The sequence below is a fragment of the Pelodiscus sinensis genome, chromosome 5, assembly GCF_049634645.1.
Source record: "Pelodiscus sinensis isolate JC-2024 chromosome 5, ASM4963464v1, whole genome shotgun sequence".
NCBI classification, from domain to species: domain Eukaryota; kingdom Metazoa; phylum Chordata; order Testudines; family Trionychidae; genus Pelodiscus; species Pelodiscus sinensis.
In genome coordinates, this window is record NC_134715.1 from 37,876,732 (window position 1) to 37,904,211 (window position 27,480).

Genomic DNA, 27,480 nt, shown 5'->3' on the forward strand with positions numbered 1-27,480 from the left:
CAGTCCGGGGAGGGGGAGGGGCCCTGCGAACCCACCGTCTGGATTGGGCTCTTCGGCCGCCCCACCCGGGGTCTTAGTAGTAGTGTCTGGTTGCGGGGGCGATCACCCCTCAGCCCCCAAGGGACTGAGGGGGCTCGACGGCCCCTTCGTCAGCCTTTCCTTCTCGATTTGGCAGGGTAGAAGAGGGTTGCGGCGGGGGAGAGGGAGAGGAGCGGGGGACCCGGGCCCTCCCTCATCTCCGGGTCCTAGCCCGAGGCCCTAAGCGGAGGTCGGCGACCTGTTGTCGCCCTCCACAGCGGACGGGGCTGCGGCCCTCAACTCGTCCGCCCACGGGCACCAAAAGGGTCCCGCCTCGGGCTCCTTCCACTCCCCGCTGACTTGTCCCGCTGGCGGAACAAGTTTAGGGTCACTCACCATGCCGGAGTCGTCGGGCGCGTCCCAGGGCGAGCCGCCAGCTGCCGAGCCCGTCTCTCGGGGTTGCCCCGAGGGCTGGGAGTTTTGTGCTCCTGGACGCCAGGGCGCCCGCCGTTGCGCTCTCCCCCCTCTTGCCGGGACGCTCCCGGCTGTTATAGTCGCCGGGGGATGACGTCGGGGCGGTAAGCTCCGCCTCCCCCTGCGCCCCCCCCCCTTCGCGGCTGTCCCGGCGTGCTCCCGGGTGCTCTGCTGGAGCGTCAGTCGGGGCGGCGGGGGCGGCCGCTTCCTGGCCGCTCGTGCTCGGCCCCGCCTCCCGCTCCCCGCTCCTGTCGGCGCTGCGGGGCGTCCGGACCTCAGCGCCGCCGCCTCGGTGCGTTCCGCAGCCGCGGCGGCCACTTTTCCCGCCGCGTGGGGGGGGGTTCCCCCGCGGGTTCAAGTGCGGACCCCGCCGGGTCCGTCACAGGGCCTTTTTGCCCACTGATTCTCACTGCTTCCCATGGCTGCAAATGGTGAACCGGAGCCAGTGGGAACCACAAGGCTCCGTGACTGCGGAGCTGGTAAGTAAACACACCAGAGTGGCCAGTTAGCAGGTTTCTCCAAGTGGTTTCGCGGAGCATTTTGAGAAACACTGCCCTAGATGGAGATAAAATGTTCCCTCTAAATTTTTGCTGGCTACAGATGGGTCATATTTATAAAAAAAAAAAAAAAAAGTCTAAATTTTGCCTTACTTGCTTATGCTAGTGGAAATGCAAATTTAAAATAACCATTATGATAAGCCAGCATTCCCTGGGATGGTTTGAAGATTTGAATGCCACCTTCTGGAAACTCAAGGAAAAGAGTCTGGCCCCAACTTGGAAAATAATAGAAGTTCTGTAACTAAAATACTGCGATTTTTTTTTTCTCCAGATTTTATGGTGAGACTGAATCAAGATTACGACAGATATTTGCTGAAGCCTCTCAACGGTACGTGCATTTTAGATCATTCGCATCATGTATATGTTCACATGTAAAATAGGGGTGTTAGCGAGTAGTCAGCTACTCAGCTACCCAGTAAGAATAAGCTTATTGGGTAGTCGAACAGAGTATTCAACTACTTGCTCCCCATCCGCACATCCTAACCTCTGTATGAGTCAGCAATGGGGAGGGGAACAAGGGATGATGCTGGGGGAAGGCAGCTTAAAAGCCAGTTCCCCTCAGCACTGTCCCTGTGGTGCTGCCGGCCCCCCCCCTTGGCTGCCTCTATCAGAGACAGTGGGGGGAATAGAGGAGGTTGCTGTGAAGCAGCCTCTGCCCATGGCAGGCTGAGGCTCACTGCAGGCAGAGGCTGCTCTGGCAGCATCCTCTGTCTGTGAGCTTCCCAACTGGGAGCTAGGCCCCCCCCCCCCACGGACAGGCCACATGCAGGGGTTACTCTGGCAGGAGCCTATGTTCACGGCAGCTAGGGTTGGTCACAGCCAGGGACTGCTTCCTGAGCAACCCCTGCCTGTGGCCAGTGCTGGCTGCTGCGGCCAGTGCTGGCTGCTGTGAACAGGGGCTGCTGGACTCGTGAGCCAGGACCAAGCAGTCCTGGCTTGCCCTGGTCTGGGATGCTGCACCTCTGCATTTTAAATGTAGTAATAACCTGGTGGGTCTTACTACATTTAAAATGCAGAGCTGCAGAGTGGGTGGCTCCTGGAGCTGGCACGAGCCGGGACTGCTCCATCCCGGCTTGAGCTGGCTCCGAGGAGCTACCCCCGCTACAGCTCTGCAGAGTGGTCATTATCGAGTCATTTTACAACTTGTATCAACTACACAATTATCCAGACAACCGTAATTTAACATCCTTAATGTGAAACTGTTTTTAATATTATTGTATAAAGAAAAGCTTCTGAGGTTCTCTGGATTGTAATATTTTTCCTGCAGAAATATTTTAAATTTAGACAAGTTTATTTGTATATATTGGTCCAAAGGAGACTAATGAAGTTCTAACCTACAAATGTTATGGTTTTGGTCACGTTTATAAATGTAGTGTCAATAGGCTGTTGCATATTACTTCAAACCAGTTAGCATGTGTCCTAAATGAAATATTAAATTCTTATCCTAGTTTGTGTTAGAACTCAGAACTCTCATTTGCAATAGAAAGAAACCCAAGCTAGATAGATTGGAACCCAATCTGAACTTTACTTACTTTTGTTCCGAGGGCACATAGATTCAAAAATTGAGTTTGGGCTGATTTCTAATCTTCTGCCTTTTGAACCAAAAGAGATACAGGCAGTCCTCGGGTTACGTACAAGATAGGGACTGTAGGTTTGTTCTTAAGTTGAATTTGTATGTAAGTCGGAACTGGTACATATTGTAGGGGAAACTCTAGCCAAACATTTCTCCAGAGCTCAGTTTTATTCTCCCACACCTCACTTCCCTCAGTCCTTTATTCTCAAGCTGAGGTGTCTGCTGAGAAAAGCCGCTCCGCATCTCCCTGGTCTGCTGGGGGGGGTGCTAGCTTCGCGTCTCCCTGGTCTGCTGGGGGGAAGCAGCTAGTGCGGGGTTGCCTCACCCCGTTTGTAAATAGGGATCCGATGTAAGTCGGATCCATGTAACCCGGGGACTGCCTGTACTCAGCTTAAACCGGAGAAGCCCAACTTCTGCTTCACCTATATTTCATCATAGAAACAGGATGGTGGAAAGTTGTTACTGGCATTAGTGAACAGAAAACCAAAAATCTTGTTGATACGTCACAGAATTTTGATACTGTGAGTTTTATGATAAGAATTTTAAGAGTGGACATGAAAGCTGTGATTACTGTGAGCATGTAATATGCGCTCAAGTGCTTTTAATGGCTATCTGAACCACGTGTGACTGCACCTATAGGGCTAGATTCTATACTAAAATATTCTCCATCAGGTTTAACCAGTAAAAATGTAAATTAAATTCATTTGGAGGCCAAATTCAACGGAGGACAGGAGCAAGAGAGAACACAGCTTGTCTTTTAGCTCTCAGTTTGAGTTTTCAGGGACAACTAGCAAAGCCATCTTTTTACTTGTAAGCAGAATAAATTCAGTATAGAAACTAAGTCACAGTACACCTGGAATTGCACAATGCAGTTATTTTACAGAGTCATGTATTGTATCAGAAACACACTTCAGCTCTGAAAGTATCAATTAACTAAAAGATTTGGGTGCCCATTGATTTTAATGGGAATTGGGGGGTCCATATCTATTAGTTTTGAAAATCGAAACCTACATGCTTTAAATGATGCTATATACAATTGGCAGATAAGTTGCTTTTATTTATTTATTTTCTTTTAGTTGTCCGGCAATTATATTTATTGATGAGCTGGATGCACTCTGTCCAAAAAGAGAAGGGGCTCAGAATGAAGTAGAAAAGAGAGTTGTGTCTTCATTACTAACATTGATGGATGGCATTGGATCGGTAAGTAAAGTATATTAATACAATTAGTGCATTAAGGGGAAGAACTGAATAAACTGTTTTGTAGTACAGTCAGGCCAACAGGAGATGAACTAGAAGATATTTTAGACTGCAATCTAATATCCTTGTTAGGTTTAATGGAAAAGAAAAGACGTGTCTCTTTCACTAACTATACAATTAGTACAATGAAGTGATTTCTTTTAGTAAATTACATTTCTTTTAACCGATTTTGGCACCATGTTGTTGTGGCTCTTCATAGAAACTAAACCCTCCATTCTGTATATGTGTGTATTTTGATCTTCCAAGACCGTTTTGAATTGCAACCAAAAAAAAAAAAAAAAAAAAAAAAGAGAGAGAGAGAGAGAGAATGCATGCTTTCTTTCATTTGCTTTCTGTCCTTCCTCATCTCCCACTTTTGTGATTTTTGGAGATAAGTGCAAGATTTCTTAGGTATCTATTGAGCAAGTTAAAATAGATTCCAGATTGTTCTGAAATTAAATGACAACATTGTTCATAGTGCTGTTCTATATCTTTATTTTGTGTGGATTAGATCGTTCAGGGATCCAAAATCCACATTAAGATAACTTTTCAGTTCCCATACTAAGTTTTTTAGGCCTTGATTAAAAGCCCAATGAAGTCAAAGCAAAATGCAGGACAATGTAGCACTTTAAAGACTAACAAGATGGTTTATTAGATGATGAGCTTTCGTGGGCCAGACCCACTTTCTCAGATCAAATAGTGGAAGAAAGTAGTCACAACCATATATACCAAAGGATACAATTAAAAAAAATGAACAAATATGAAAAGGACAAATCACATTGCAGAACAGGAGGGGGATGCAGGGGGGGGGGAGGAAGGAAGGTAAGTGTCTGTGAACTGATGATGGTAAGTGTCTGTGAACTGATGATATTAGAGGTAGGGAGAGTGGGATGTTTGTGAGTTTATGGTATTAGAGGTGATAACTGGGGAAACTATCTTGGTAATGGGTGAGAGAGTTCAAATGTTTGTTAAGTCCTTGTTGGAAAGTGTCGAATTTTAACATGAATGACAGTTCAGAGGATTCCCTTTCAAGTGCAGATGTAAAAGGTCTTTGTAGCAGAATGCAGGTGGTTAAGTCATTGAGAGAGTGTCCTTTCTGGTGAAAATGGCAAGAAACTGTTTTCTCTTTGTGATCTTGTCTGATAATGACAGTTTCTTGCCATTTTAACCAGAAAGGACACTCTCTCAATGACTTAACCACCTGCATTCTGCTACAAAGACCTTTTACATCTGCACTTGAAAGGGAATCCTCTGAACTGTCATTCATGTTAAAATTCGACACTTTCCAACAAGGACTTAGTTCAAATGTTTGTTATCTCACCCATTACCAAGATAGTTTCCCCAATTATCACCTCTAATACCATTAACTCACAAACATCCCACTCTCCCTACCTCTAATATCATCAATTCACAGACACTTACCTTCCTTTCTTCCCCCCCACCCCCCGCATTCCCCTCCTGTTCTGCAATGTGATTTGTCCTTTTCATATTTGTTCATTTTTTTTAATTGTATCCTTTGGTATATATGGTTGTGACTACTTTCTTCCACTATTTGATCTGAGGAAGTGGGTCTGGCCCACGAAAGCTCATCATCTAATAAACCATCTTGTTAGTCTTTAAAGTGCTACATTGTCCTGCATTTTGCTTCAACTACCCCAGACTAACACGGCTACATTTCTATCACTATTCTACAATGAAGTCAAGTCTTTTTTGTTGACTTGAGAAAACTTTGGTTTGGGCCTATAAAATCTGTTTAATTTCTGGTGTGCCACTGCCTAATGATCAAAAGGACAGTTGGTGTGAGAGGTCTGTATGTTTGTCCACAGTTAGACACAATGTGTATGAATATGTTGTGGATGTTAACAGTGTTCCCTCTAAGCCGCTTGGCAGCACAGCTTCACAGGTGATTAATCAGCTCTGCCCAGTCAGCTCCCTGCACTGAGTCCTAAGCCTCTGACTGGGTGGGCCTGATTAATCACCTGTGAAGCTGTGCTGCTGCGCAGTTTAAAGGGAACTCTGGGTGTTAACTGCGAATTTCCCTTAATCTCCTGCATAAAGTTTTAGCATCTCATGTAGCTCCCTGCATATGGCTGTAGGTAAGAGAGATTTCCTATTAGCCAAAGACTGATGGATCTTCTTTTTGAGAATAGAGTCTCTCTAGGGACATTTTAAACACCGCACTTTCAAATCTCTCTCTTAACAAATGATAACACTACATAGACCTTATATAGAGCTGTTTCTCTGTAGAGCTGAAAACACTGTAGAAAGACAATACAGGACTATGTAGCACTTTAAAGACTAACAAGATGGTTTATTAGATGATGAGCTTTCGTGGGCCAGACCCATTTCCTCAGATCAAATAGTGGAAGAAAACAGTCACAACCATATATACCAAAGGATACAGTTAAAAAAAATGAACACATAAGAATAGGACAAATCAAATTTCAGAACAGAAGGGGGATGCGGGGGCGGGGGAGGGGAAGGGGAAGGTAAATGTCAGTGAGCTAATGGTATTAGAGGTGATAATTGGGGAGGCTATCTAAAGGAGAGTGACTATCCTCATCTCCATTTTTCAGATGGGGAAACTGAAGAAAAAGAAAAGTGAAGAGAATTAAGAAAGACAACTTTAATAGAACAATAGGAGAGTGTGGCTAAAACATAGGTCTTATAATTTCCAGTCCAGTATCCTCCTCTACTGCATGATTTGGCTTTGATTTAATAGACTTGTAGACAGGGACAAGGGGCCACTGAAACCTGGCTGGGACCACCCAGGGTTTAACTGTTAACCAAAACCAACAAGCTTTGGTAAATTGGTTAACCAGTTCAACTTTTACTTCCCTATAAGGGAGGTTGAAATGTGTAAATTGTGTGGTGCTTTAACACCCTTTTAAAAACCTACATTATTTTTCTGTTTGTTTTGTCTCATTTAGGAAGATAGTGAAGGGCAACTTTTGGTACTTGGTGCTACAAACCGTCCGCATGCCCTGGATGCAGCATTACGTAGACCTGGACGTTTTGATAAAGAGATAGAAATCGGGGTCCCCAATGCCCAGGACCGATTAGACATCCTCAGAAAACTTCTTTATAAGGTTCCTCATCTGTTGACTACAACAGAATTGATGCAGCTGGCTGATAGTGCACATGGCTACGTGGGAGCAGACTTAGCAGCCTTGTGTAAAGAAGCAGGTGAGTTATACTCCTTGTCCCGTCGTGAGTTCACGTTCTCTAAAAATCCATCCATCTGCAAATAATACAGGCTGTACTCTTGCAGTCTGACTTACAACAACACAATTTTTGTCTTCATATTTTTGTAAAGTTTTGTAACGAAATCCACATGGAAAAGTAAGCAAGTAAATAGACAGTTGGGAAACTGAGGTAGGTAAGGGCATTGGTAATGGGATATGGAGCCTTTTGTTTTCCTTCCAACAGTTTGACTCTAGCCCAGCCTATTTGAGACTAAAAGTTGTCCTCTCATGACTGTTCCCTTCTGGCTATTCTCAGCTCCTTTTTCACTGCTGGCACTTTTGTTGTCTAGTCAGGGACTAAGTGGATTAGACTGAAGACTGAAATACTCTTATTTCCACTAGAGGGGAGTAGTACATGGAATATTGGTCTGCTTCTGCCCTAAGCCATATGTTTTCTATGGACAAATAGAGAGCCTCCACGCTGCCAGGCCTCTAACAGGCACTTAAATTTTAAATAAATAAATAAAATACCCATGTCAACTTTTGCTTTTTATATTAAAAGTCTCCTGTTATGATAATTATAAATTGTTATCCTAGAGTGACCTCTGCTGGAGGAAGATACAGTCTTTCCCTTACAGCTTTGTGCAGATTAATTTTATTTTTCCTCCTCAAAAAAATTAAAAAAGGAATGAAAACATTCTTAAAGTATCTTTTTTGGTAGCTTGTAAAATAAATGGCATACTCATGACAGATACATAAAAATGGGAGATGGAAAAAAATCTGCATACACAGGATAACCCATCCCCTGCCAGCAACAAATTCTTCCTTCTGCTACATTTTCTAATGTTTTGTTTTTGCCTTATTTTGAAGTCTCAAGCAATGGGTTTGAATCTCTTCTCTTAGGACACTACTTCACAGCCTAATACATCTCACTGTCTAGGAGTGTTTCTTAGTATTCACCCCAAGTTTTCATAGATTAGTATTCTCCCATTAGTTATGTCCCTGTATAATACATTAACTCTCCCTCCCTGGTGTTTACACATTTCAGACATTTAAGTGCTTATTTTTATGGGGAAAAAAAATTGGTAAATTATTTCTATTTGTTCTGTAATTCTAAGAATAATATTCTAATGACATAAGCCAGACAGAGAGCTGGAGCACCAGTACGGGATCATCAATGCTGGGGGTGGGGGGGAAGCCCTGAGTCTCAGGGGCAAAATCCACACAAGTCAGGGGCCACATCTTGCCCCCCAGACCTGAAGTTTCCCATTCCTGGTTTAAAGGGTTTGAAGTTATATAAATCCTTGGTTTTGCAAAATGAAAAATCGAAAGTCTCTATAATTTTTCATTAAAAACAAACAGGTCTATTTTTAAACATTTACCAGTATATCTAACCCAGTTTTTCCTACCGGCTTGTCTATATGGGGACACTAGAGAAGAGTAATCCAAATTAACTAAAAGAACGAATGAGAAATGGATTAATTAAAATGCATTAAACCTCTGTGTGTGGACATCAACATTTAGAATAAAAGCGGCCTTCATTTAGTTTATTTTAACTCACTAGAACTATGAAATATTTAAACATAATACATTTAGGTTTCTTTTTATTTTCCCTTATGATTTTTTTTATCATATTAGATACACGGGGGACACATTTTCAATCTTTGCATCTAAGAAGATTAGAAATATAGTTTTGTTTTATTAAAAAAAAGAGAGAGAGAACCCCAAGAGTGTCACTAATTTCTAGGGTCATTGAATTAAATCAAGATAACTTATATTATGATTTAAATCTTTGAGTGAAAAGACTCTATTTTTAAATCATCTATTTTAGTTAACTTTTCCATGTGTATTTCAGTTATTTTCTAAGGAAATGATATGGTTTGGTTTGGTTTGTTTGAGGACCATTAGAACATATTAGTTTATAACTAAATAGAGCCTTTACATCAGATCTGGTACATATTTTTGCTGTTGAGGAGGGTGCTCCGTAACTACATGCAGATAAGTGATTATATGACTTAATATTTCAGATTCTTATTAATTGTAAATGTTTAATATGTTAGTAAAAAGTGAATGATATATCAGTTATTTAATAGATAATTAACTTTTTGCTCATCATTTGTATCAGTCTCTCTTAGGATGGTGATTGGAATTTAATTAAATACATACAGCAACATTCATTTTTATTATACAAAATAAGTCTTTATTAAAGTTTCTGACCTGTTGTGCTATATTTATAAATTTAGATATTTTTCCTCTCGTTCTTTCTAAAAGAAGCCTTTAGCTCACTTTTTGATAAAGGCTTATGGATTCAGTATATTTATTTTGTATTTAAATGTTTAAAGAGATGATAAGTTTAGTCCTTAGCATATATTTTGGATTACATTCAGATTTCATTTTAAATGGGTTTATTTTTAAAAAGAAAAAGTGTTATTCATTTACTTGAATTTTAAAAGTCTAATTTAAATTTTTTTAAAACCTGGTTTTGATTTTTTTTCACAAAAATTGGACCTGTATTCACTCCTGTTCTATGTTACAGGAAAAAACCATCAAATGTCATTAGGCTCACAATAAAACCATGAGAGGTGGCATTACTATGACTGTTGGTTATCAGCACTTCTTAGGCCTGATTGTTGAGCAGGGTACATGTTAGGACACAGGCAAGTATTATACATTTTACAAATGAGGTAACTAAGGGCTTGTCCACACAGTGCTGCTCAGTGAACTATGGGGATTTGAATTGCAGAGCACACCAAGATGTTGTGCTCTAACTGCCCCTTTTGGACGCTGATGGTGTGAATGAAAAGGTACCTTCTTTACATTAATATAGTCTTATTTGAAAGAAGACTATGTTAATGCCAACTAGGTATCTTTTAGTTCATGCCAGCCATATCCACATGACACAGTTAAGAGTACAACATTTTAGCATGTTCTGCAATTCATACCCCCTTGTAGTCTGCATTATAGCACAAAGTAGACATCCTGAAAGACTACATGAGGTCACTTTGCCATCTATAACATGGCAAGTTTCATTCCCTTAGGTTCGGCACCCGACCTTTCATATTAAATATGTCTGATTTACGTGCATGGTTGTGTTACCTGTAATCACGACCCTCCACTCCCGGTAAGAGCCAGAAAGAGAAACCAGGATTCCTGATTCAGAATGTTCTTCTCCGGTAATGGTTTTCAACCAGTGGTCTGTGGATACCCATTATGTCTCTATTTCCAAAGTGGTCTGCACTTCCATTCAGCATTTTTAGGGATCCACAAATTAAAAAACAAACGTTAGAGGTCTGCAAATGGAAAAGCACTGCTCTACCCTCTCACAATAAGCTGTGTAAGCCATGAGCAAAGCACGTCTTGCAGCCTCCTGAAATAGATGATTCACATACAGTGAACAGTTAATTTTGGAAAGACTTACATCTACTTTAAATTGGATCAAGCTCTGTGGCCCTAGACTTGCAAGGAGTTTCATGTAGCAGATTCACATGGATTTCAGTGGAGCTCTGTCACCTCAGTGATCCATGTGTAGAGAACTCTTTGCAGGAGTCGGGCCTAATTCTAAACTCAGTTAACACAGCCATGGTTTTAGGGCTAGAGGAGGTTTATTGTGTCCTAAATTGCTTCGTAGACTACCTTTGTAGCATGAACAGCTGCGTTCTGAAGTGTTTTATCTCAAACAGACATGCTGTTTAGAAGATAGGCTGTGACGTATCCTTGCATATAATGTCTGTTTGTATTCCCCTGGGATCATGCTGCCACTCTAATTAATTGGCCACACAGCCTTTTATTAATTCCCTAAAAATTTATAATGGTTTTAAATTAACAACAAGATAAGCACTGCACTTTTTTGGAAAACATATGAAATGTTAATTATGTAGCAGGGACATGAATGATATAAACTGTGCTGAATGTTAGAAGATGCTTAGCAACAAAGGTTTCCAAATATAGCAATTTATTATAAACTTATCCTTCTATGGTTGTCTGTAGCATTTCAGCAGGGTGAATATAAATATAGCTTGATTTCTTCAAGAAGTGGATTCAGTCACATTGTTTACAGTTAAAGGAAGCATTTGCTTTGTCATTTTTAGAATTTATTTTGAACATCCTTGTTCGTTACACATAATTTCAGTGTGCTGATGTAAAACACTTGAATCCTGATAAGATAACCTCATCAGGAAAAAAAGAACAAATGCTTTTATTTAAATAGTGGACTTCTTGCAATAACATCTAATTGATTACAGTACCTTCCACTGTAAATCTCAGCCTTTTTTAGCTAGAGGGACTAATCTTGTTTTGCTTCTGAAAGGTTTATAAATTCAGTTTCTTTAATGTAACTGCACATCACAAACAAGTGTCACTTTTGTTTTGTGAAGTTAAGGGTTGTATAGGCTCACTTAAAGTGAGCTCGACTGTGCTATTTCCTGAAAGGTTGCATAAATAATCTAACTTCAGAACTGATACTGCTTGTTCTAGTTCAGTGAACAATTGGCTTATGATGCACAGTCTGTAGTAATTTATTTATGGTAGCAAAGTGAGCATGCAAGTTGCCTTATTTGAGGGGGTCTGTCTTTGGCATTTTTTGCCAGATCCATGAACATTTCAGCTGTTAACTCACTGCATCATCATCCCCTGGCCTAGACACTGACTTAAAGTCCCATCTGCCCTTTCTTCATCCCCTCCAGAAGAACCTGACTCTTGTCTGTTGTGTTCATTCCCTCTCTGCATTAATGTGAATGTACAATATAATTTCAGTGTTTATAACGAAATAGGAAAATCCTATGCTCCTGAGACTGAGTCATGTCCCTGTTCACAGGACAATTGTAGCCCTCAGGTTGGCTATTTGAAGGAGCTACTGGCCCAATCAACTGATGAAATTTAGAGATAAAGTGTAGTACACGGAGCCCCCCACATCTCTCCCATTTGCCACCTAACATATTGGGGTGAACCTGAGGTGGTGCCCTCTGAAAGTTGGAAGGGCACTGTTTAAAGGTTGCCCATCTGCTCCTTAAACACTCTGCAGGCCTTCCCTACAACTCTCAGGTGTTAGCTCCTTATGGAGAGGCAGTGGCAAACCTCTTAAAACTGCATGGAGGGGCCACTGATTCAGCTCCATGGGGAGAGCCAGCAGCCAAGTCCCCAGCTTCCCCGCATCTCGCAGCTGTTTGCTACTGATGCTGCCTCTCCACGCAGCCACAGTTCCTTCCTTGCTTGCTCCAGCAGCTGCCATGCCAGGAAGGGGGCCTGATGGGACCATATGACTGTTGGGCCTTTGGCTTCTGCCCACTGGGGAGGGGAAGCCACAACCCCTGCAGGTGAACCCCATCTTGTGAACTTCTGAAGATTTGTCGTATGCGGCTCACAGGGCCAGTCAGTTTGGCCACCCCTGGCTTATACAGGCAGTCCCCGGGTTACATACAAGATAGGGACTATAGGTTTCTTCTTAAGTTGAATTTGTACGTAACTCGGAACTGGCTCCAGATTCAGTCGCTGCTGCTGAAACTGACCAGGGGCTGACTACAGGAAGCCCGAGGCAGAGTTGCTCTGCCCCCAGCTTCCTGGAATCAGCCACTGATCCGTTTCAACAGCGGCTGAATCTGGAGCCTGGGACAGAACAGCTGGGGCGCTGCCAGGTAGGTCCCCCCCAGGACCAACCCGGCAACACCCCAGCTGCTCTACCCCAGGCATCCACAACAAAAGCCTGGTCTGCTGGGGAGGAGGGGCGCACTAGGTGCGCCCCCCCCAGCAGACCAGGGACACCTGGAGCAAAGCCTTGGAGGTGGTGGGGTCCCGCGCCTCTGTGGCTTTGCTCCTCCGGGTGTCCCTGGTCTGCTCGGGGTGTCCCTGGTCTGCTGGGAGGGGTTGCCAGCAGACCAGGGACACCCCGAGAAAAGCCTTGGAGGCGCGGGACCCCGCCGCCTCTGCGGCTTTGCTCGGGATGTCCCTGGTCTGCTGGGGACCTCCCCAGCAGACCAGGGACACCCAGAGCAGCTTTTCTCGCCCCGGAGGACGCGGTGGTGGGACCACTGTGCGTCTGGGTGGTCCCGCCGCCCGTGAGTTCCGGGGCGAGAAAAACCCCGTTCGTAAGTGCGGATCCGACATAAGTCGGATCTGCATAACTCAGGGACTGCCTGTATATGCAGAGCCCTGTGCAGATACAAATTTGGTATCTGCATCTGCAAAAATGATCAACGGATTTCCACGGATATAAAGCAGATGTCTGCAGATTTACAGGGCTCTCCACCTATATGCACTGCAGGAACCACCCCAAGATTTATTATACATTAATACTGCCGCTCTGTTCTCTATGAGGCTTCCCAGTTACCATTCCCTTTGAATCAGTCGTCCTCCACACATAGGCCCAATTTCTTAATTTCCTGCTGTTGCTAAGGCTAGTTCAGGTCCACTGGTGTTAACTGCGCTTCGTATCCTGACATAGACAAATCACTAGCTGCCAACTCTTTTTCCAGCACCTGGTTAGTTAGACCTGCTCTAAGCAGCTTGATTCTAAGGATCTACTCATTTTCTTCCGCTTTAGTTCTGCAACCTTGCAGCTAGATGATGCGCCAACCATTTCACAGGTGCTATAGGACTGGCTGGGAGTTCCTCTTGAAGCACATCAGTGCCACCTGGTGCTCTGCTTGGGCATGTTCTGGTAAAAATGCCAATGTGTAGTTTCACCTTTAATTTTTTTCCTCAGCGAATCCAGATCAAACGTGCTCAAATGTAAAATAAAAATATACTCCCCTCTCCCCCCTCCCATGTTAGCCGGGCAAATGCAGCATGAGATCTGAAAGCTGAGCTATTTTTTTTCATTATTTTTCATCACATGTAATGAAAATTCTACAGGCCAAATAATGATGTGAATGAGAGATGGCCTGAGCCATGAAGTTCAGATACAAATCTGAAATTTCCCTGAGGGTGTTTGGGCCTGGTGTTCTGTTTTGGGCTTATCACTGATATAAATATTAAAATTATTCTAAATATTTTGCCTGTCTTCCACGATTAAATAAATATAGTATGTATATGGGTGAGAACTTAATTTTGTTAGTTTGAGTAAATTGCTAGGACGATGGAGAGTTATTTTTTAAATAGGGTGCAAAGTTGGATTTTAGAGATTGATTAAAACTAACAGTGAGGCAACTGGTGCTTACAAAAAAGGAGCGAGCATATTATTATTCTGCCTGATGATTGTATTATAACATAGCAAAAGATCAATATTGTACAACTGCAAATAAGTTATTACTGAGTCGTGTAGCCGCATGCCACATACAGAGATGGTCATGTGGGGGGAGGGAAATATTACAAAACTTTTTATGTTTACAGCAGTTATAAACCTTTTTCTGGACTTAAGAGTCATGTCCTCAAAAACAAAACTAAATCTCCTCAGAACAGTGGAAAACAAGTTTATTATGTACAAGTGGCAGAACACAGAATTCCGAAGCTTAAGTGATGAAATCCAGATAGATTTGTACAACTATAAATTTATTTTTAGACTGTAATAACGGAGTCCCAAAAAATATCTCTCTCCTATCTCTTTTACTCTCCTTCCCCTTCCTCCGCACTCCACTTCCAACATTTCTGCAGGAGTAAATGTTATACTTAAAAGATTATTACTTTTGCTTACGTAATAGTTTATACAGACATTAATTTACTGGGTAATGGCATCACGTGAATCCAGTTATCATCTCCATGGCTCATGAGCCTTTTAAATCACTGTAATGTCATGTAATTTCTACATGAAGTCACAGGCCACAATTTTTTTTTAAAGTGAAGCAAATAACTTAATTTGTCCTCCTAACAGGTTATGTATAAATGTATCATTGCTTTGCACGCATACACAAAAGCAAAATGGCTTTTTTTTGGCTCAGGCTGCAACATATGTTTTTGGGTTGTATTTAAGGATGCTAATTCAGAGTGATTGCTTCCATGCAGAAATGGTTACATCTGGATTTTAGAGCATGGCTAGAAGGGAGCGTGTTTAAGACTGGATGGAATGTGTTGACCTTATATTTGTCTGTGGAATCACTTGTGTTCTGTTTTTCTGTTTCTCTTTTTTAAAAAGAAGTTAACATTTTGTGGAACTGAGGAACCATCAGAATTATTTTCATAATTACTAATTATTTGAAACGGTTTTTATTTTTCCAAGATTTCTTGTTTAAAAAACCCACTATTTGATATAGGTCAGAGTTTCATAAGTAAATTGTAAGCTTTTGGTTCACGGACCTTCTTTTTGGCCTGTGCATGTTCAGAGCCTAGTACAACAGGCTCTTAGGCTCTTCTGTGATTAAAAATAATTAAAAACTACACCAGAAATGGCTCCAATGAGTTTAATGGGACCACTCATGGAGTAAAATGGCAGCCAACATGGCTAATACAGGTTGAACCTCTCTGGTCCGGCATGCTTTTAGTGAACCAGATGTCTGCTCATTGTGGATGTGGCCAAGTTTCCTGTGGCCCCATACAAGTTTGCGTACAGCTGCCAGTCCTGGCTCTAGGTGCTCTGTGCTGTTATTTAGTCCTAACTTACACCTCAATATCTTCTAAAAGCTTAGTAAGCAGTGGAAGTGCTGGTAATACTGCTCAGTATGAGCATGTTTTTTCTCCCCCTTTTCTACTTTTTTCCTTGTGCCAATACAGTAAAATTGTGTAACAACACTAACACTTTGTTATGAAGAGGGCTGGTAAGCCTTGGCTAGGAGTAGGCTTATATAGGGTATATCAGTACAGTCATACATTATTTAAGCAATATTACCAACATTCCATTTATTTGTCTCAGCAAAATACAAATAAAAAGAGACCCACTCATTACAATATTGACCTCCCTGTGGTTTGGCAAATTCTCTGGTTCGGCACTCATCAGGTCCTGAGGGTGCCGGACTAGAGAGATTCAATCTCTAATATCAGAACCCCGTAGTAGCAGATTTTAGAATAAAAGATATTCAACCGTAGACAAAATATGCACTCTTTAAGGCAGTGAATAAAATTTTGACTGGTGTACTTGTAGTTCAGAGTGGAGAGGGTATAAAAGCTCTTATATGAATGTATATTTTTGTAATTTTGTAATTTCAGTTTCTGGTTCTAGTTTTATGCTGTCCTGTATGATTCCTGTTTTGTGGATGTTATAGTGCTTAAGTTAACTGATTATCAGAAAAGTTTTAAACTTTTGTATTTGAAACTAATTTTCAAGTAGTTGCACATGGGAATTGTAAAGTTTTGTGGTGAGTGCGGTTATGCATTAAATGCTGAGTAATTTATTTAAACCCTATGCATGTCTCTGCCTTGGTCAATTTCTCATTCTTGCCTATTTATGTGAGCACATACATATAATGACTACGTGTTCACAACTTCTGTTTTTCTAAGGAAAGCTGGGTATGTCTACACTACAGCACTAATTTGAACTAACTTAGTTAGTTAATTCGAACTAAGCTAATTCGAATTAGTGCATCTAGACTTAAAAATTAGTTCGAATTAGCGTTTTGCTAATTCCAACTAGCATGTCCACACTGAGTGGACCCTGAACTGAGGTTAAGAATGGCTGGAACAGTGCTGGCAGGGCATCAAATGATGACTTAGAGTGTGGAGCTGCTGCCTCAGGCTAGCCGAGGGCTGTGCTTAAAGGGACCTGAACCCACCCCGGACAGACAGTTCTCAGGGGTTCCCCGCTTGCAAAGCAGTCCTGGCTTGGAGTGCCCTGAGTGCCCACACTCGGCACATCACAGCACTCGGCCATCAGCCCGGCTGCACTTGCCGCAGGCTGCCATCCGGAGGGGGGGTCAATCAAGGGGCTTCAGGAGAGCTTCCACCCCGAGAAGCCCACAGAGCCACCCCAGTCCTCCCCATCGGGGGCTCGTACCCCATTCCTCCCTCACCTCCTTCCACTTACCCCTCCCTAGCCCCCCTTCCTGATGTACAAAATAAAGGACATGTGTGTTCAAAAACAGAAACTCTCTTTATTGAACAAAACTCGGGGAGACTGGGAAAAGGAGGTGGGAGAGGGGAAGAGAGAGGGTGGGAGAGGGGAGGGCAACGAAAATGATCAGGGGTTTGGAACAGGTCCCATATGAAGACAGGCTAAAGAGACTGGGACTTCTCAGCTTAGAAAAGAGGAGACTGAGGGGGGATATGATAGAGGTCTATAAAGGCATGAGTGGTGTGGAGAGGGTGCATAAAGAAAAGTTCTTCATTAGTTCCCATAATAGAAGGACTAGAGGACACCAAATGAAATGAATGGGTAGCAGGCTTCAAACTAATAACAGAAAGTTCTTTTTCACAAAGCAAATAATCAACCTGTGGAACACCTTGCTGCAGGAGGCTGTGAAGGCTAGAACTATAACAGAGTTTAAAGAGAAGTGAGATAAAGTCATGGAGGTTGGGTCCATGGAGTGCTATTAGCCAGGGTGTCCCTGGCCTCTGTTTGTGGAAGGCTAGAGATGGATGGCACGAGACAAATGGCTTGGTCATTGTTTCGGTCCGTCCCCTCCAGGGTCCCTAGTGTTGGCCACTGTCGGCAGACAGGCTACTGGGCTAGATGGACCTTTGGTCTGACCCAGTACGGACATTCTAAGCTCAGGGCTCAGGGTCGGGGGTCTCAGTGGACCCCCTTGATTTTCATGCCAACCTGCTCCCGGGTGGCCAGGCTGGCAGCTCTCCTGCCCTAGACGGCCACTTTCCTGTGCTTAGTGCGTAAGTCATGGATGAGGTCCACAATCTCCGCACTAGACCAGGCGGACGCCCGCCTGGTGTGGACCCGGGCAGGCTCCTGGGAGCTGCCAGCCTGATCCCGGGAAGAGGCGGAGGGCTGGGTGGCAGCGGGTGGCTGCCTCGAGCCGTGCCAGGTGCAGGGTCTGCTGGCTGGGTGCTGGCAGGCTTGCACCTGGCACAGGCACCGTAGCCAGCCCGTGCCCCTTTAAGGGGTCCGGGGCCAGGAGGGGGGCAGACAAGTTTCCCTGGTGGTGCCCAGAGTGGCTACCAGGGAAAGCTGGGGAGGGCTAGCCTCCCACTAGTTCGAATTAAGTGGCTACACAGCCCTTAATTCAAACTAGCTAATTCAAACTAGGCGTTAGTCCTCGTAAAATGAGGTTTACCTAGTTCGAATTAAGCGCTCCGCTAGTTCGAATTAAGTTCGAACTAGCGGAGCGCTAGTGTAGCACCTATCAAAGTTAATTCGAACTAACGTCTGTTAGTTCGAATTAACTTTGTAGTGTAGACATACCCGCTGGCAGTAATTCTGTTCTGTATATGGACAAATAAATATATAGTTCATATTTTCATCCAAGTATCACAGACTCCTCTACAAATGTTTGTCAGCTTTACAGTGCCCTTTAAGGCAGCAAACATGATCACTTTCTGTATAGAGTTTGTAACTTGACCATGTTCATACTTGGGCAGAGCTAGGAAAAGAACCTAGGAGGTGTGTTTCTTGTAAACTGTATTCTGCACATGGATGGAAAAATGTGTCTTGGTGAGGGAATCATGCAGTGGCTTGTGCTGCAGTGACTGCTCTTCACGGTGTGCTTGGGGCCTCCAGACCCCAGTTATTCTGCACTGGCGTGGGGGGATTATGGTAGGTTTTCCTCAATGTGACCCCTGCCTCTCACTGCGTGCAATACAGAAGAGAATTATTCCCAGCTTTTGTAGAAAAGCAAAAGTTGTGACCAGGTCGTCATGATGTATCCTAAATATCATGTCCCTGCTCCCAGATAGCATGAGGGAGGTGTGTTGGGCATTGTGGAATAAATGCTGTAATCCCCACACACTACAGTGCTTGTGGAGAGTGCTGGTTTTGGACATAGTGCAATACTGCCATTATATTAACATAGATTGCATAGATGAGCTGATAGAGTCAATATAACCCCAGCAGGATCCAGTATTAAACAGTGTTAAACAAGGTACAGGCTTGGCATACTGAGGCCTTAGCTTGGTTAGTGCAGAGGCAAATACACCATTAAAAACCCTTTTAACCCAAGATAAAAGAAGGAAAAAGGGTGAAACTATTTGAAATGTGAAGTATTAAGGCTTTCATTTGATAACATCCTTTGTTCCCTGTCCCTTTACCTGGAGAGAGATTTTAGAAGGAAAAAGCCCCTTGGTTATGAAAGATTATAGTAACTGACCTTTTCAGGAAAAGTAAGTCATTTGAGATTGAATGGAGCTGGTGTTGTGATGTTGTCTGATCCTGTTTCTCCCAAATGATGACTGGGATTCAGGTTCTTTTTTTGTTTGGTTCTTTGTCTTTGAACTCTTATCTGTTGTATAATTTCATATATAACTTACACAAATGGAGGGAGATATATATATATTTTACATATTTTGGGGTGAAATCCAGGCCATATTGAAGTCAGTGGGACCTTTGCCCTATGTTTTGATGAGGCCAGAGATCAGTATCTGAGATGAAAATGAATTCTTCAGTAATTGGCACTGATTTTCTCTAAAATATCCAGAATTTAAAACTCAGCTACTTCTGAAATGTAGTGTGAAAAAGGGAGCTCTGAAGGTTCCATGAATGTTGGCTCTGTATGAGTTCCAGATAAAAAGTACTCTTGAAAAGTTAAAAAATATATATTTTTTAACTGCCAACATTAAAATCTCAGGATGAATTTGCAAAATTGGACCAGGTTCTCTTTGGCTTAATTCTTCAGAAGTAAAAAAGTCTGCAGATGGAATTTAGTTAAAAATGTGGGTAATGCTCAAGCCAGAGAAGGGTTTGGCTCATGTTTGTATGCCTAGTAACTCTTGAGTAAAAATCTACAACTGTGTATTTGTGTGTAAAATAAGCAGATGTGATTGTGAAGCAGGTGAGAAGATTGCGTTTTCATTTAATCTTTTCTTAACATAACTGCATTCTGATTTGTGGAATCGTCATGATTAGACTAAGTTTTGCCACTCACCCTGTGTTTGCCATTACATTGTCATAATAGCAGGCGACCTTTTTCTTTCTTGTGAACTTGTGGCCAACCGTAATCAAGGAGTCTTATACTTGAGTGCCTTGGAAATAAAGGTGCTATGTTATCCTATTTTTATTTGAGTTTGGTTTTTAGTTTTACTATAAAGAGTGTGTGAGTAAATTCTTTCCTGTGGACTAGAACTTTTAGATGCAATTCCTCATCCTCTCCAGTTTCCCTCTTTGTACCTTCCACCAGCTTCTGCTCAGTTCTGTAGACATGTTCCAGCAATGTCAGACTATTCATGGAGGACTATAAATTATGTACACAATCCTTTCAGTAGATTAGTGCTTAGGTTAGCTGAGTGAACTTGCTATATTATGGTTACAGAGGATTTAAGGGCATTATCTTTCCTGTGCAAACAGCACATAAAAGTTCTTCAGGGATTTTTCCATATCATTTTGGAAGTTAATGCAGATTATAGAATATGGCTTCAGAAGTAAAATACAGTTTTTGCTTTTGTAATAAACACCCTTTCTATATTAGGCACACATTTATGATTAGAGATTAAGTTAAAAGCTATAACACTTTCATGCGCACATTTCTCCTCCAATGAATGTCATTTTGTCCAGATGGAGGCATTAAAAATTCCTTGGGTGATATACTTTTTAAAAGATGCACATTAAAGTATTTATCTAAACTTGTTGATGCTGTGATGGTGTGAGTTGTCCCAGCACTGTGGTCTATGGGAACACTAGCTAATGGTCCGCAGGGAGCTGGCTGGTCACCTGGTGCTGTCTTTCCTCTCTGTTTCCAGCTGCTAAATTTCAGTAAAAACAGCCAGAAATGCATAAAATACTTCCTTGTGTTGTTTTTCATATCAGCAGTTGCCGTAGTTGCCACGTATAAGTTACATGATTACAAATCGGAGGGAGGATGGTTGCTAAATTTAAAAATTGGATGGAAGATTGTCTCTCAGATACATTCTTTCCTATTCACAATCACACAGACAATCTCCCTCCACTATGTAAAAGTGAATCATTCTGTGCTAGGTAAAACAGACAACTGGTAACTTTTGTAATAGCCTTTCACTTTTGAAAATCCATTGTTGAGACAGTACAGTATGTTCAGGAGTAAATGTGTATGAGAGAATGGGAGAGACACACATACAATGTATGGTGGTTAGGTATAACTTATATCTTGACATAAGTTTGGCCCTCTCTCATGAATTATGCTGGTCATCTCTAATGAGTGCTGGTAAATCTTCTATAACGTCAGGTGCTCTAGTTAACGCGTGCCTACAGAAATTGAAAGGAATGAACAATGTTAATGAATTAATATCTAAAGCAGTTTTTCTATACATAAGCCTATCTGAATATGCTTAAATAACATATCTTTTAGCCTGTGAAGAACAGATGCTAGTGCTCCATGTGTGTGCCTTTTCAAACCTGAAAATTTGCCTCTCCAAATGGTATAAATCTCCAATTTCTATTCCTCCAGGGTAACAAGGTATTGGACTTGAAATTTGTCACTGATGTAAGGCAGAATGGTTGGTATCTTAGAACATAAGAACGGACGTACTGGGTCAGACCAAAGGTCCATCTAGCCCAGTAGCCTGTCTGCCGACAGTGGCCGGCACCAGGTGCCCCAGAGAGGGTGGGCCGAAGACAATGATCAAGATCAATCTTATGCTATGGGCTGTTATAAGTTTGTAGGAAAGCTTCAAAATGGTAGGGAAAGAAAAAAGATTTCTTTTGCAAGTTGTCTTAAAATTAAAATTGCAGTTGTTGGAAGCCAAACTTGGATTGGAATGTTAGAACACATCTGGGAGAAATGGGATAATGAAAGACTGGAAATTAGACAGCCAAAGGAACACAATAAATGTACTTTGTCACATCCATTTCCACATATATTGTGTATGCTCAGTCTGTCAAACCGATAGTACATATGTGTTGGGTGTCCATGCATTTAGTGCATAATTTATGTTTTCTGTGTGTGTGTGTGTGTGTGTGTGTGTGTGTGTGTGTGTGTGTGTGTACACAGCAAAGTTATTTCGAAATAACTTTCCTAGCATTTACACAGCCAAACCGCTATTTCAAAATTAAATCGTAATAGCGGAGGGCTTATTTCAAAATTGGTAAACCTCATTCCACGAGAAATAGCACCAATTTCGAAATTGGTGCTATTTCGAAATAAGCGCTGTATAGATGCTTATTTAGAAATAGAGGGCCTCCAGCCCTTCCCAGGGTGCCCTGCTGGCCACTCTGGTCACAACCAGGAAAACTCCTCTCCCTCCCCCCATCCCCGGAGCCCTTAAATGGGTAGAATCTGGCCAAAGTGCCTGTGCCAGCTCCAAGCCTGCCAGCCCAGAGCCAGCAGTCACTGCCCCTGACCCAGTGGCCCCAAAACACGAGCCAGCAAGCCACTGGCAGCCAGCCCTCCACCGCATCTGCTAGCTCCCAGAAGCCTGCTAGGGCCTAGAGAAGGCGGGCACCTTCCTGGTCCAGGGCGGAGATGATGGACCCTATTCAGGTTTGGGGGGATGCCCCCAGTGTCCATGAGCTCCACACTAGACAGGGGAACGTGGCCGTCTATGGCAGGACAGCTGCCAGACTGGCCACCAAAGGCCACATGCGAACCCAGGAGCAGGTTTGCATGAAAATCAAGTTGGTCTGGCAAGACCCCCACCCCTGAACCCTGAGCTTCTCCTCCCCTTTCTTCCCCTTGCTTCCTCCTTCCAGCTCCGTCCTCCCAGGTTTCCCCCTCCCATCTCCCCACCCTCTCTCCTCTCCTCTCCTCTCCTCTCCTCTCCCGCTTTCTTTCCCCAGTCTCACCAGAGTTTCATTCCCTCCCCCCAATTTTGTTAAATAAAAAGAGTTTGTGTTCATGAAAATACATGTATTTTATTTGACATCAGGAAGGGGGGTTAAGAAGGGGTAAGTGGAAGGACATGAGGGAGGAATGAGACACAAGCCCCAAGTGGGGCATACCAGGGAGGCTCTTAGAGCTCCTCAGGGTGGAAGCTCTCCTGCAGGGACTCCTGAATACTGACATCCCCCCCGATGGACCTCCCGGATGGCAGCCTGCAGAAAGCGCCCTAGGGTAGCTCTCGCTCCATGTTGCAGAGTGCTGTGGTGTCCCGAGTGAGGGCAACCAGAGCATGCAGAGACAAAATGCTTTGCTGTCCCTCATTGAGTTAGGCAAAGTAACTCCTGACTTGATGCCCTGCCGGAACTGGTTCCAACCAGCCTTAAATGCGATTCAACGTCCACTTAGTGTGGATGCGCTATTTCGAAGTAGCAAAATGCTATTTCAAAATGCATTTTGTGTGTAGACGCGTTATTTCGAAATAAGCTATTTCCAAATAACTATTTTGAAATTAGATATTTGGAAATAACGCTTTAGTGTAGACATACCCTAATAGACTGACAAAATTTAGCTACATCTATAGGTTTTGTTAGTCTCTAAAGGTGCTACCAGACTATTTGTCGTTTTTTAAGTTTAAAATGTAGCTAGTTGGGAGTAATTATTCTTGCACTTGTCTCTGTGCAATCCTGTTGTATATGCTGACACCTGACCATAGTTAGGAACCAGAATATCCTAAAAGGTAAACAGTGCTACCTGCATCATAGTTCATAAGAGACAGAAAACAGCTGTACTATGACAAATTGTACAATCCACTTGTTTCCTCTGTCCTCTTTCCTTCCTCTGACCTTAGACAGGATGAATTTGTGAGGGATAACATACAATGTCGGGGAGTGGAACAAACTGTTTTTTCCCATTGTTTTTGACAATGAATCTCATACACTCATATATGTTTTTGTTTCTTTTAGTTTTCTATTTATGCTTAGCTTGTGAAGCAGTGTTCCTCTCCATGGAATGTACTCCCTTTCTGTACACCAAGTTAAGTCCCCATTGTGCATGGAGTACAGTGCAAGGGTCTGATCCTGCAACCCTTACTCACAATATGCCATCTTGAGTTAGCTTTCCAAGTAGTCAGTTTTCATAGAATCATAGAATACTAGGACAGGAAGGGACCTTGAGAGGTCATCGAGTCCAGTCCCCTGCCCTCATGGCAGGACCAAATACTGTCTAGACCATCCCTGATAGACATTTATCTAACCTACTCTTAAATATCTCCACAGATGGAGATTCCAATCTCCCTGCGCAATTTATTCCAGTGTTTGACTACCCTGACAGTTAGGAACTTTTTCCTAATGTCCAACCTAAACCTCCCTTGCTGAAGTTTAAGCCCATTGCTTCTTGTTCTATCCCCAGAGGCCAAGATGAACAAGTTTTCTCCCTCCTCCTTATAACACCCTTTTAGATATCTGAAAACTGCTATCATGTCCCTCCTCAATCTTCTCTTTTCTAAACAAACCTAATTCCTTCAGCCTTCCCTCATAGATCATGTTCTCTAGACCTTTAATCATTTTTGTGGCTCTTTTCTGGACCTGCTCCAATTTTTCCACATCTTTCTTGAAATGCGGTGCCCAGAACTGAACACAATATTCCAATTGAGGCCTAACCAGTGCAGAGTAGAGAGGAAGAATGACTTCTCGTGTCTTGCTCACAACACACCTCTTAATGCATCCCAGAATCATGTTTGTTTTCTTTGCAACGGCATCACACTGCTGACTTATATTCAACTTGTGGTCCACTATAACCCCTAGATCGCTTTCTGCCGTACTCCTTCCCAGACAGTCGCTTCCCATTCTGTATGTGTGAAACTGATTCTTCCTTCCTAAGTGGGGCACTTTGCATTTGTCTTTATTAAACTTCATCCAATTTACCTCAGACCATTTCTCCAATTTGTCCAGGTCATTTTGAATTATGACCCTATCCTGCAGATTAGTTGCAACCCCTCCCAGCTTGGTATTATCTGCAAACTTAATAAGCGTACTTTCTATACCAATATCTAAATTGTTGATGAAGATATTGAACAGAGCCGGTCCCAAAACAGACCCCTGCGGAACCCCGCTTGTTATACCTTTCCAGCAGGATTGTGAACCATTAATAACTACTCTCTGAGTACGGTTATCCAGCCAGTTATGCACCCACCTTATCGTAGCCCCATCTAAGTTGTATTTACCTAGTTTATTGATAAGAGTATCATGCGAGTTCTTATCAAACACCTTTACTAAAGTCTAGGTATACCACATCCACCACTTCTCCCTTATCCACAAGACTTGTTATCCTATTAAAGAAAGCTATCAGATTGGTTTGATGTGATTTGTTCTTTACAAATCCATGCTGGCTGTTCCCTATCACCTTGCCACTTTCCAAGTGTTTACAGACCATTTCCTTAATTACTTGCTCTATTATCTTCCTTGGCACAGAAGTTAAACTAACTGGTCTGTAGTTTCTTGGGTTGTTCTGATTTCCCTTTTTATAGATGGGCATTATATTTCCCCTTTTCCAGTCCTCTGGAATCTCTCCTGTCTCCTATGATTTTCCAAAGATGTTAGATAGAGGCTCAGATACCTCCTCTATCAGCTCTTTGAGTATTCTAGGATGCATTTCATCAGGCCCTGGTGACTTGCAGGCACCTAACTTTTCTAGGTGATTTTTAACTTGTTCTTTTTTTATTTTACCTTCTAAAACTACTCCCTTCTCACTAGCATTCACTATGTTAGGCATTCCTTCAGACTTCTCGGTGAAGACCGAAACAAAGAAGTCATTGAGCATCTCTGCCATTTCCAAGTTTTCTGTTACTGTTTCTCCCTCCTCACTGACCAGTGGGCCTACCCTCTCCTTGGTCTTCCTCTTGCTTCTAATGTATTTATTAAAAAGTCTTCTTGTTTCCCTTTATTCCCGTAGCTAGTTTGAGCTCGTTCTGTGCCTTTGCCTTTCTAATCTTGCCCCTGCATTCCTGTGCTGTTTGCCTATATTCATCCTTTATAATTTGTCCTACTTTCCATTTTTTATATGACTCCTTTTTTATTTTTAGATCATGCAAGATCTCGTGGTTAAGCCAAGGTGGTCTTTTGCCATATTTTCTATCTTTCCGACACATTGAATAGCTTGCTTTTGGGCCCTTAACAATGTCCCTTTGAAAAACTGCTAATCTCTTCAGTTGTTTTTCCCCTCAGTCTCGATTCCCAAGGGACCTTACCTATCAGCTCTTTGAGCTTACCAAAATCCGCCTTCCTGAAATCCATTGTCTCTGTTTTGCTGTTCTCCCTTCTACCCTTCCATGGAATTGTGAACTCTGTGATTTCATGATCACTTTCACCCAAGCTGCCTTCCACTTTCAAATTCTCAAGTAGTTCCTCCCTATTTGTTAGGATCAAATCTAGAACAGCTTCCCCTTGGTAGCTTTTTCAACCTTCTGAAATAAAAAGTTGTCTCCAATGCAGTCCAAGAACTTATTGGATAGTCTGTGTCCCGCTGTGTTATTTTCCCAACATATATCTGGATAGTTGAAGTCTCCCATCACCACCAAATCTTGGGCTTTGGATGATTTTGTTAGTTGTTTAAAAAAAGCCTCATCCACTTCTTCCACTTGGGTAGGTGGCCTGTAGTAGACTCCTAGCATGACTCCTAGTTTTGTTGTGTTGTTGTTTTTGTTTACTTTATTTCAGCAGGACTACTCATGTGAGTAAGGGCTATGGATCTGTGAGAGGACTGCAGGAGTGGCACTGCAGAATTCGTCAGAATTAATATAATCTGACTGCTCATTAATCCACTGGACATGGGTGGTGTCTGAATAGGGTTAAGCAAAACTGATACATAAATGTGCTCTCAGAGCCAGTTTACAATAGAAGATAAACTGTATCTGACTCCCAACAGATCCTATGAAGAGGCTCATCTATATATGCACAAATATAGAATGTTGTATCCGTATTTGTATCTGCAAGAATGAGCTGCAGATATCTCCATCTGCAGATCTGGATACTTGCAGATACCCACGGATTTGCAGGGATCTACTCATATGCAGAAACCAAATGGGTCTTTCAGATAAGCAAGTATTGAATGTTGTTCACTGTTTTCTAGGATATAGTATAAAAATTGCATGGAATAAGAGTTCAAAAGTTTAGACCTGCGTAGCAAGAAATCTGCGGGTACTCCTTGGGGGAGAGTTTCAAAATTTTTTTTTTAGCTGCATATATTATATATGACCTTAGATTTCCTTACATTAAATACATCTTTTCCATGGTTCAAGGTAGAGATGTGGGTTTTTTTCCCCCCTCCTGGAAGGCCATTGACAGTATCCTTACCTGGTTAATAAGTGTTTTTTTTCCTCCCTTCAGGCAGGGGTCAGTGGGGAGGGCAGGAGGAATGATTATGATAACAAGGGGAAACAGAAAGAATCATGCTCTCGTTTTCAATCTGTTTTTTATTATTGTTTAAATGTAAAACATTGTTTCAATTAAATACTGACCTGCGTATTGGCATGTATACACACATTCTTTAATGAGTTCAGGCTTTGTTTGGAGAGCTGTGACCTTTTTATCCCTGTTCTGGATCAGAGCTGATGCATTTCAAACACACTACCGATCGCTGAAGCTTTACTTTGATATAGTTAACAGCCTGGGCAGGGTTTGACTTGACAT

General features: G+C 42.5%; 1 protein-coding gene across 8 annotated transcripts in view; it reads left to right on the forward strand.

Moving 5' to 3' along the window:
• The window catches only part of AFG2A (AAA ATPase AFG2A), a 286,867-nt gene that overhangs the window by 15,058 nt on the left and 244,329 nt on the right, over positions 1 to 27,480 (forward strand). For all 8 annotated transcript variants that reach the window (XM_075929854.1, XM_075929857.1, XM_075929855.1 and 5 more), the window contains exons 7-9: positions 1,321 to 1,377; positions 3,699 to 3,822; positions 6,789 to 7,044. In XM_075929854.1, the coding sequence (XP_075785969.1) occupies positions 1,321 to 1,377; positions 3,699 to 3,822; positions 6,789 to 7,044 (437 nt within the window). The remainder of the gene's footprint in view (positions 1 to 1,320; positions 1,378 to 3,698; positions 3,823 to 6,788; positions 7,045 to 27,480) is intronic.